The sequence below is a fragment of the Vicugna pacos genome, chromosome 1, assembly GCF_048564905.1.
Source record: "Vicugna pacos chromosome 1, VicPac4, whole genome shotgun sequence".
Lineage (NCBI taxonomy): Eukaryota > Metazoa > Chordata > Mammalia > Artiodactyla > Camelidae > Vicugna > Vicugna pacos.
The window spans coordinates 20827152-20838322 of NC_132987.1; the positions used below are offsets into that span (position 1 = coordinate 20827152).

Below are 11171 nucleotides of genomic sequence, written 5' to 3' on the forward strand. Positions count from 1 at the left end.
AATTTATAGCGTTTTTGGTGTTATTGTTTTTAAGATAAGAAACACATGTTGAAGGCAATATAGAGGTAGTGGAAAGAGCATGTGCTTTGGGCTCAAAAAGATAATCTGGAATCTTGGTTCTATTTATTAACTGAGTGACCTTGAACAACTTACTTATTTCTCTGAGCCTCAGTTTCTTTCTCTGTAAAAGTAGACATAACACCTAAATAACAGCTTTGTAAGGATAATGGAATCTAAATTATCACAGGTATTCACTATACAGTAGCCATTATGGTACTATAGTTGTGTTTAATCCATACACCTCTATACACATCTCATTTGTTACAGGTACTTAAATATTAAATTTGCAGTAGATTGAAAATATAAATCATAATTACAATCCTGTGTTTCTGAAATTTGCTAGGTTCTCCTGAATCTTTTTAGGTATAAGTTAATTTTGTAGATCTTCAATCCAGGCTTATTTGAAAAACTGACACCAAACAAAAGGAATGGAAAATTTAATGACAGCAACAGTCTTTTCACTATTATCCTGTGTAAGTGAAGCCCAGATGACACGCAGGGAGCATATTCAGTAAGCCAGAAAGTAGGCCCACTTTCACCCTCTTAACCAAGCAAAACTGTTCTTAAGTCACAAATTTAAAATCCCCAAACAGGGTTCACAGCAATACGTTCGCTGTGATATGAACCCTGCACTAGAGTTCTTAATTGCACAATGCACTTACTTGTTCCACGTAATAAAAGTTGCTCTCTGTGTTGAAATTCCAAGACCAACAATTTGATTCATCTCTATTCCTGCAGCTAAAAACAGAGACAGGTAAAACACGTTTAAAGTTCATGAAGTTTTGCTTCACAATAATACCAATGTGGAAATCACTCGACATAATTTTAAGAAAAACAAACTGGGTTTAGCATTTTAATAACACGATTGGAGCTAATAAAGCATCACTAGGACAATTTTTGTAGTACTTTTTTTTCTTAAAAGGAAAAAAGGTCATATTCTAATAACAAAATGGCCTTTTTGCTTTACAGGTTAGGGAAAAACACAACTTTAAGTAAGCCATGTATTTTCTTCTTGACATTACTAAAAAATTAGATCTTAATTTACGCAATGATCAGCCATCATAGAAGCTGATTAATGGCAGCAAGGGAAAAGTCCTTAGGGAAAATATGTAAATACTGAAGCACAGATCTTATTTTCCACATAAACAGATGTTAGAATACAAATTAAAACATGCATTTTGGAGGTCCAAATTTCCTAGTGTATAGCAACTCAAATGTTTTCATGATATTCTTTTTAAAAAGCAATTTATCCCACTGAGCAAATTAGGAACAACTTCACCCCCCGGTATAGTACTCCTGCCAAAAATATTTAAGTTGAATCTATCACGAGGAAATAATTAGACAATCTCCAAATGCAGGACAGTCTATTAAACTGGTCTGCACCTTTGAAAACTGTCAGTGTCATGAAGAATACACTCTAGACTAAAGGAGACTAAACACACTGACTGTTAGGTGCAGTGTCTCATCTTTGGTTGGATTGTGAATTGAAAAAATAATTATTCATGACTAAGATCAGAGGGGAATATTGAAGAGTAAGTATTAGAAAACATTCAATTTCCTATATAATAATTGCACTGTATTTATGTAGAATACTCATTTTCTTTGGAGATAATGAAGTATGTAGAGATGACAGGTTATTACATCACAACCAACTCTCACACTGGCCAAGCCAAAAAGAAGAAACGTTTGCAGAGAATGGTAAACACTGCAAAATATGTTCGAATCTATGAGGAAGTATACAGGTGTTCAATGTAGTATTCCTGCCACCTTTTCTTAAAAATAAGTTTTGAAATACTTCAAACCTAAGGAGAAGCAATTCCATCAGAAAAAAATGAAGTAAAAGATCTTTTAGAATTTACATTTACAAGTCATTATTGGCCATGTTCTTTAAGAAGGCTGCATTGAAAACGTTCTTAAAGAGCTAAGATTTCAGACCATGGCTGTGGCCAGGAGGGCATTTTGCAGCAGAAGGGCCCACAGGAAAAAAAATAAAACAACAAAAACTTACTTTACAACAAAGGTAATTCAGCTGTAAACTGCGAGCAGGAACTGTGTGCTGTAACTTTGTTTATAACACTCAGGTATTTTATACATAACAGGAAATCAAATTGGCACTAGCTACAGCCTAGAACCAAGAAGGAAGGTGAGCCCTTGTCCCGCAGCTCAAAAGGTTTACAGCAGAGGACAGAGCAGCTGCTACCCTCCCCTGACAAAGTGATTCACTGTAAACTGCAAATGTCCCTCCAAAATACTGGGAAACTGGGACCCCATAAAATACTACCATATGTATAACTATAACCTAGGGAACTCACAAAATTCTACAGACGCCTGAGGAAAACTCGTAATATATACATAATGGACTTTACTGACTAGTTTTATTTTATAAATCCAGTTACCTTTGACCGATTCTTTTACTACAGCAACAAATTGAAGCCAGAGAACATCAGGGTCAATTTCAACCCAGCCAGTTTGAGGATAAAGACTCTCTACCTATGCAGGAAAAGAGAAGATACAGTAAAAGCATTAGATCAAATCAGTAGCATCCGGGTCTTAAGGTGACTGGGTTAAAAATAAATAAAAACATGATTTTATGTATTACGTAACTCACTTCTATTGTTAAGATGGAAAAAAATACATATCTGAAATAAAAAAGGATGATACACCAAAATACGTTTTCTTTAGTTCATAAGTTTATAGAAGATTTTAGTTTTCTGTATTTTATCTTTACTTTCTAAGCTTTCTACAATGAAGATGCGTTGATTTTGTAATAAGAAAAAGTCAAACTTCAAAAAAAAAAAAGGTTAAAATTCGCAAATAAAGTACTGAGTTCCAGTTCAGACTGTGACGGAGTGAGCACACGCCACCCCGTCCCTCCCAATGAGTACTGGTAGGAGACCTGGACAGAACGCGTGGAGCAGTTCTATGGACTGCACAAAGCATACGGTGGCAGGCCGACGGGGGAAGAAGATAAGTAATTAGAGTATAACTAAACTGGGGGTGAGCGTCTCATTTTTCTTGTGGCCTGACCTCAAGGCAGCCTGGAAACCAGCAGCGGCTATCAGGGTACAGTGGAAACTCCAGGAGAGTTCTGGCTAACACTCAGAGGGAATGGGAGAAATCCCCCAGCTTTCTTTTTTATCCCCCTTTGCCTCCACACTTTTCTATCTGGACTATCCCACAGTGATGGCTGCAGCAGTAAACACAAGCACCTGAAATGCTAAGTGAGGGAACACTTCCTCTCTAATCAGATGAGCTGTGGGCCCAGGGGGCCAAGGTGAGCCCCCAAAGGCCTTTTTCTGTCTGTGTGCTCCTGGTCCCTAGCCCCAAATCCAAGCATAGGAAGTGCCCAGCAGAATGGGATAATGAAAGCTCCAGCTTCCGGTAAGAGGACCCAAATGGGGAGACTCAGGGAACTGAAAAGTACCAGGAAGATCTCAGAGGGAAGACCTTGCTAAAGCTACTCCAGAAAAAAGTCATGGATGAATTCCTAGGCTCACCTCGAAGCTGCACGTGTGTGAATAGAACCCTAATCAACACGGCAAAGACGCTAAGAGCAGAACTAAGGAACAGACCACTGCCCGGGTCCCAGACTGACCTCAAGGTGGCAAATATTACACAGGGAAGATCCAAACACTACTGTTTGTTCTGTTTTGAAAACAGAACTAACATTGAAACCAAAGTTCACAGAAGGCTGGTCATCACTTGTAGCCTGAACACAAGTGTATTTATCACCTACTAAAAGAAAAATACTAACATTCGTCATAGGCTTTACACAAGTCCCAGAGTCTTATAACATGATATTCAAAATATCCAGGATACCATCCAAAATTACAAGGTATATGAAGAACCAGAAAAATCTCAGCTCACATGGGACAGATAACAGATACCAACACTGACATAACACAGATATCTGATTAAAGATTTTAAAGCAGCTATTATTAAAATGCTCCAAGAAGTAAAGGCAAAAAAATGGAAAGATAGAAAGTCTCAGCAAATAAATACAAGACATAAAGAAAAATGAAATGACAATTTCAGAATTTAAAAATACAATAATTAGGGGAGTGGAGGAAATGGAGAGATACTGGGCAAAGGATACAAACTTTCAGCTATAACATTACTGAATAAAGTCTAGAGACTCAATATACAGTGTGGTGACTACAGTTAATGTATTGTACACTTGAAATTTGCTAAGAGAGTAGTTCTCAAGTGTTCTCACTACACACACATACATATGGTAATCATGTGAGATGAACGTGTTAATTAGCTTGATTATGGTAATCATTTCACAATGTATCAGTATAATAAAACATCAATTTATATGCCTTAAATACATACAACTTTTAGCTGTCAACCATACCTCAATAAAGCTGGAAAAAATCCATTAAAAAAGAAAAATATAATAATTAAAATAAAAAACATACTGGATGAGTTCAATAGTAGAATGGCAATAACAAAAGAAAGTCAATAAGCTTGAAGACAGATCAAGAGAAATTATCTAATCTGAACAACAAAAAGAAAAAAAGAACAAAGCTTCAGGGATCTGTGGGACAAGAAGAAATGGTCTAATATTTATGTCATTATTGGCTCCAAAGAGGAAAACAAAGAGTTCAGTGTAGAAAAAAAGTACTTCAAGGAAGTAATAGTGCTAAAAATTCCCAAGTTCAGTGAAATACTTAAAATCTATATATTCAAGAAGCTTAGAAATCTCCTAACAGGATAAGTCCAAAGCATTACATGGCCAGATCCAGCATAATTCAAGTGCTGAAAACAGAAAACAAAATAAAACAAAATTGAAAGCAACCAGACACATTACATACATAGAACAATGATTCAAGAGACTGTAGACTTCTCACCAGAACCATGAAGGCCAGGAGGAAGTGGCTAACATTTTTAGAGAGCTAAAAGAACTCTCATCCAGAATTCTACATCAAAATCCTAGGATTTTCTTATAGATATAGATATGATGATCCTAAAATTCATATGGAAAGGCAAAAGAACTAAAACAGTCAAAACAATGTTGAAAAAGAATAAAATTGGAGGAGTCACATTACACAATTTCAAGACTTATTATAAAGCCATAGTAATCAAAACAGTGTAATCATAAAAACAGACAAATAGAACAATGGAACACAAGAGAATCCAGAAACAGACTCACACAAATATGGCTAGTTGATTTTTGACAAATATACAAGGCAATTTAATGGAGAAAAGATAGCTCTTTCAACGATTGGAATAGTTATACATCCATATGCGAAAGAAATTAGCTTCAACCTAACCTCACATCTTAACACAAAAAATTAAGTCAAAATGAATCACAGCTCTAAATGTAAAACATAAAACTGTAAAATACTTGGGAAAAAAATCACAGGAGAAAATCTTTGTGACTTGGAATTAGGTGAAGAGTTCTTACATATGATACCAAAAGTACAATTCATAAAACAAACTAAAAAAAATGATAACCTGGGCTTCATCAAAACTTAAAATGTTCGCTCTGCAAAACATACTGTTTAGAAAATGAAAAGACAAAGTCAGACTGGATGAAAATATCACATTTAACAAAGGACTTATATCTAGAATATATTAAAAAATCTCAAAATCCAACAGTAAGAAAACAACTCAATTAAAAAATGGGCAAAAGACCTGAACAGGCATTTTATCTAAGAAGATATATGGATAGGAAATATGCACATAGAAATATTCACCGTCATTAGCCATTAGGGAAATGCAAATCAAACCCACAATGAGATACCACTACATCTATTAGGTTGCCTAAATAAAAAATACTAACAATATCATATACATGTGTTGGGGAAGAACAAGTGGAACTCATGTGCATTGCTGTTGGGAATGCAAGATGGTAGAGTCACTGAAAACTTTTGCAATTAATTAATTAAGTTAAACATTCACTTACCATATGACCCAACAATCCCACTCCTAGGTATTTATTTTAGAGAAATGAAAACTTACATTCACATTAAAAATCCATACACAAATGTTTATAGCAGCTCTATTGAAAATTACCAGAAGCTGGAAACAACCCAAATGTACTTCAACAGGTGAATGAATTGTGTACATATCCACAATAATGGATTACTACTCAGAAATAAAAAGGAATGAACTCTTGATACAGACAACAATACAGATGAATCTCAAAGGCATTATGCTGAACAAAGCCAGTCTCCAAAGGCTACTTACTGTATTGTTCACTTATATGACATTCTCAAGATGACAAAAAACTATACTCATCGAAAATAGACCAGTGGTTTTCAGAGATTAGGGAGGAGGGTCTGACTACAAAGGGCTAGCACAAAGGAGCCTGGGGGGTTACTTCTACGCATGTGCTAAAACTCACAGAACTTATTCACAAAAAAAGTAAATTTTACTCATATGCTGATTTTAAAAATAAAATAAAAAGAACCTATGGCTTAAGGTTAAAATGATGGCTTGAACATAAATTTTCTCCAATTCTTCTCAAGACTCCATTTAAATAAAAACATGAAAAAGGTTTCTGCAGAAAGATAAGGAGAGCAAACAGGCTTAGACCAGGTTTTTACAAATGTTTTTAATATAAACAGTGGGTGGGTGGGCGGGTGGTACCTGGCTAAGCACAGAGGAGAAAACTGACACCTCACCCTTGTTAGGATTATTTCCCATCTCTGGGCAATAATCCCAGGCAGAGATTCTAGGGTAGAACCCTGAAAATTAGAGGTACCTCAGAAGGCTGAGATGCCAGACAGGGTTGAACACAGGATTGATTCAGTCTTTATAAAAATCCTCAACTCCCCTTACCCAGTCAGATCCACTCCCCTTCCTAAGTGGGCACAAAGTTTTACTGTCTGAAGGGGTTGAGAGAAATTCTTTACTTGCAAATAAATACCAAACATAGCTGAGAGGGGTAAGACAGGGTACTGAAAATATGAAGAGATAACCAACCAAAGACCACCATTTAAGGAAAACTTCTAACACGTATGGAAAGGTCAAAATAAAGAGGGGAAAAAAAAGGAAACATGATAAAAACAGTGACCATGGGGGGAGCCATGAGGGTGACATGGGGATGATATGAGAAAAGAATCTATTATTCCCCAGTGAGCATGTTAGAAACAAACAGATTTAACAAAATCATTTCCCTTCTATCAAATAACATCTCTATTCTTTCCATGCAAGACTTTCATGACCACAGATTGTAATGGCTCAGTCGCAATTAGCTCTCCCTCACCCTTAAAAGCTGATTGCATCCCTCATCACATCAAGTCTACAAACCACACTTGTTGGTGGCACGCCAGGGTCATCTCCGTCCACTCCACCGACCCGGACAGCTCACCACCCCCAAACATGTCACAGTAGTTTGGAAGACCAAACTGAAACTAGATCAAGAATATAATCAAAGCTAAGAAGAAAATGTGTTCTGTTGATTAAAAACAAAAGATAACCACCAGATTTTTTTCAAGAAGGTCCAGAGGGTACAGAGTATTGGAGAGTCCACTGTTTTCTTTGGAGTGGCCTTTCTGTTCTGTTCTTCCAACCAAGATGTTAGCTTTCAACAAGGACTTACTGAATAGCATTGGGATCTATATTCAATCTCTTGTAATGAGCTATAATGGAAAAGATTGTGAAAAAAATATATATATATATGTTTGTATAACTGAATTGCTTTGCTCTACAGATGAAACTAACATTATAAATCGACTACACTTCAATAAAAAATAAGAATTTAAATAAATAAATGAAACTTCCTGCAACCTGGGTACATCTAAAACTAAAACAAACAAAAAAAGATGTTATTATCTTTCATTGTTTCTCACAATCACGTGATGTTCAAATGGGGAACATAATAACCTTTCTCCATTTTTAAAAACTAAAAATATCAAATATTCACATGCATGATTTCCAACTCCAAATACTATTCTAGTATATAACACCAATATTTAAGAGTCCATAGAAGAACTTTTTAAAGACAACAACTTATAGAAAAAGGCTAAAAATGTGTCTCTGCTATTAAAAAATGAATGTCACAAGAGAGAAAGCTGAAGTCTTCTGAGAGGCCTAGTACTAGCCGCCTAATGTCAAGGCTCCTGTTCAGGATTTCAATTTTAACTAAAAGACCAACACAGCCTATTTTGTTCTTGTCCCTAAAAGGTGATGTCTTCAGTTTTTTTCTCTTTTTTAAGCTATTTATTTGGCAATAACAGTCAAATCCTGTACTAGTGGTTGGGGTTTCTATAATATATTCTTCCCAACATAATATTAGCAGAAGTGTCATTTTCACATAAGAAAACAAACACCAGGTCTGTGTCTAATTCACAGAGTCCCATGAAGCAAACTGAATTCCTAATACTTTTATTAAATGCAATTCAATTCTTTATTCTGTGCCCATGAGGTAATAAACCAGATGCTAAATCGTAATCTAGGCCAGCAAGACCCTCTTCCCCAAAGAAATCAAGCTACCTGAAGTAAAGGACTGATTGTTGTTTTGCTTTGTTTTTCTGATTTCTAATTCATTGCGGACCAACAATTTTTAAGACACAATTAAAACAAGTTTCTAGGTAAAAAAATTACATACAAAGTAAAATCCCAAATGCTGTATTATTAAGGTCAACAGACATAAAATTACTCTGCCAAATTGCTACACAAGTTTCTAAATCTTAGTTTCTCTATTTCAATCTCAGCAGTGTGGGAACCACACTTTAAGAAGCAATGCTGTAAACGCCTATCACAGTTTGAGAGGCACTGCTTTCACCCCCTTAATTTAGGATACAGTGCTTCATCCTTTGAGGGCAGGGAATTTTTGTATTTTTATTTACTCACATATCTTTCCAGACACCTCCAGTTTAGAGTCTGAGCAAACCATTCTAGTCTCCTGCTACTCACAGCAATCCCGATTTCGCTTTGAGATTTTTACCTCATTTCTACAAAACTAATGATTCGCCCCAAATTATATAGCAACTGTGAAACTCTGTTATCTCCTAACAATTTCTGTATCTCTTTGGTTCCAAATAGTTCAACTCCTTTCAAAAAAAAAAAAACCTCACTGCTTAAAACAAAAGTACTTTGTGTCTAGAATTATAAGGGAGACTGTGTGAAAAGTATCATTGTGTTCTGATAAAGACTCATTACAAAGATAAGGAGCACACAGTCGCTGAAGGACAGCCTTTCATCTGTCCTTCAGGTGAGGTTAGGGATGGGATGTGTGGCTGGGTAGGCAGTGTTCCTGCACAGGTGAACAGGGAAGGGACCAGGGAGCTGCCCTAGCCCCAGCGCTCTGTCTAGTCCTGAAACCAGACTGAGGAAGCCCTCCAAATAAACGTTCCAAACAGTCTTTTAAAAGCTGAACCCGCTCTTGGGCAACTGCAGCGGCTGAAAAACACGTCTAAAAAAGGGGGTGGAAGCAAGGATGGGAACCGAGCAACCGAGAGACCAGTGCTGCTGGCAATGGATTAGGTAGCTAACAGCTCCTGTTTCTCCAACACTGTTAACATAAAAAGATGCTGATATTAGAAAGAAGAGTAAATAAAAACATCACATCGGATCAACGTTATTTTTGGAGTGCTGACAACTGTGTAGAAATCGACACTTCATTAAAACGAGAACAGAAGAATACCAATCTGTTGGTTGTTTTACTAGTAACAATGACTTGGTAGGTTTCTCAACCCAGAAACAGATACTTTCATGAATCCTCAAAGATGGAAAGGAGAAAAAGTAGTAGCAACACAGCCTTCAAAACTTGTCCAATAACTCCCATATCCATGGAGATCAGTTGCTCAGCACTTTGAGAAGCAGTTAATAATAATGACAACGGAAGAACGGAGATAAAGTTAAATTCCACCAAGATCTGAAATTTTTAAATGTAAATAAAGACAGGGGCTGAAGGTCTATCAAGGAAGTGCAGGAAAAATCAAGCAAGTCACAAAGCACCCTCTGGCTAGATTTGCGCAGCCTGCCCTTCCTTCCCTGCCCTGCCCTGCGAGTCACCGCAGTCCCACCCAGGTAAGGCCAGAAAGGCAGATCCCCAGGTGAATGGAAGCGAGTGACTGGCCCCAGGTCACAAACCGGACCCCTATCGTCCGCAGCCGGGACAGGAAGGGCGCGCATGTTACAGCCCTGCTCGGGGAAGTAGTGCGGAGACCTGTTCGGTCACGGAGCGCCGCTTAGGACTGAGGGCCCGCGGTGCCGCAGGTGGCTGCGTCCAGGCCGGATGAGGCGGTATCGCCCTCTTGGGCTCCGCGACCCGGACCGGGTGCCCCGCGCGACCCTTACGCGTGGCCCCGACGCCCGCTCCCCAGTCACCTTCTGCGCGCTGGAGCCGCAGATCCGCGCCGCGCGGTCATAGACGTGGCAGCGAATCACCGAGCTGCCCACGTCCAGCCCCAGCACAAAGCGTGCGCGCAGCGAATCTGGCGCGCTCTGCTCCGGGCGCCCCTGCTCCGGGACGGTGGGCAAACCCGACATTCCGACCCGCACGCCTCTCTGCCGCAGCCGCCAAGCCGAGAGGACGCACTTTAAACGCCCGAACTCAGGGGCCGAGAGCGCCCCGCGGGGCCACCGCCCCCAGCCCGCCCCTCCGCGAGATCCGGGAGCGGCCCCGCCCCTGCCGCGGGCCCCGCCCCGACGCCATGACGTCAGGGGTGCGAAGGGACCTCTTGCAGGAGCGCGCGCGGGGCGGGCGGTCGCGTGGAGCGCGGGAAGGTGAGCTGAGGCTGCAGGCTCCCGGCAGCCCCAGCCCACCCAGGCGGCTCCACTTTCCAAGCGACCGCCGCTTTCAGTGTTTTCGTGGCTCCTAATGTTTATGATTACGCTCCTAACTCCAAGCTCCCTGAGGCAGTGTCTTCGTTTCTTTTAACTCTCATTACATATTACGAATCTCTTAAAAATAAAGTGACCTAAAAGAAATTAAAAGTTCGGCCGAAGGAATTTATTAATAAACTGAGGGTTTCCCCCCAAGATTCTCTCCCCCCAAAACCTGGTAAGATTTGCATATATAATGCACATCAATAAATACTTGCTAAATGAAATAACACAACGAGTAAGACCTTCCCCAGCCCTCTGGTAGAGAAAAGGGACAAAGCTCAAGGTGGCTGTTTTTACCGTCAACCTCCACTCCAAAGATTGCTTTT

At 39.1% G+C, this 11171-nt stretch overlaps 1 protein-coding gene across 3 annotated transcripts in view; it reads right to left on the reverse strand.

The window, feature by feature from the left end:
• GK5 (glycerol kinase 5) overlaps nucleotides 1–10643 on the reverse strand; it is a 59509-nt gene extending 48866 nt beyond the window's left edge. For 2 of the 3 annotated variants that reach the window (XM_006202766.4, XM_072958537.1), the window contains exons 1-3: nucleotides 10345–10643; nucleotides 2457–2550; nucleotides 723–798 (exon numbers count right to left, since the gene is read on the reverse strand). In XM_006202766.4, coding sequence (XP_006202828.1) covers nucleotides 723–798; nucleotides 2457–2550; nucleotides 10345–10506 — 332 coding nt within the window. In that variant the 5' untranslated portion in view covers nucleotides 10507–10643. The remainder of the gene's footprint in view (nucleotides 1–722; nucleotides 799–2456; nucleotides 2551–10344) is intronic. The other variant, XM_072958544.1, reaches the window with a different exon arrangement.
• Between the last annotated feature and the right edge of the window lie 528 nt (nucleotides 10644–11171).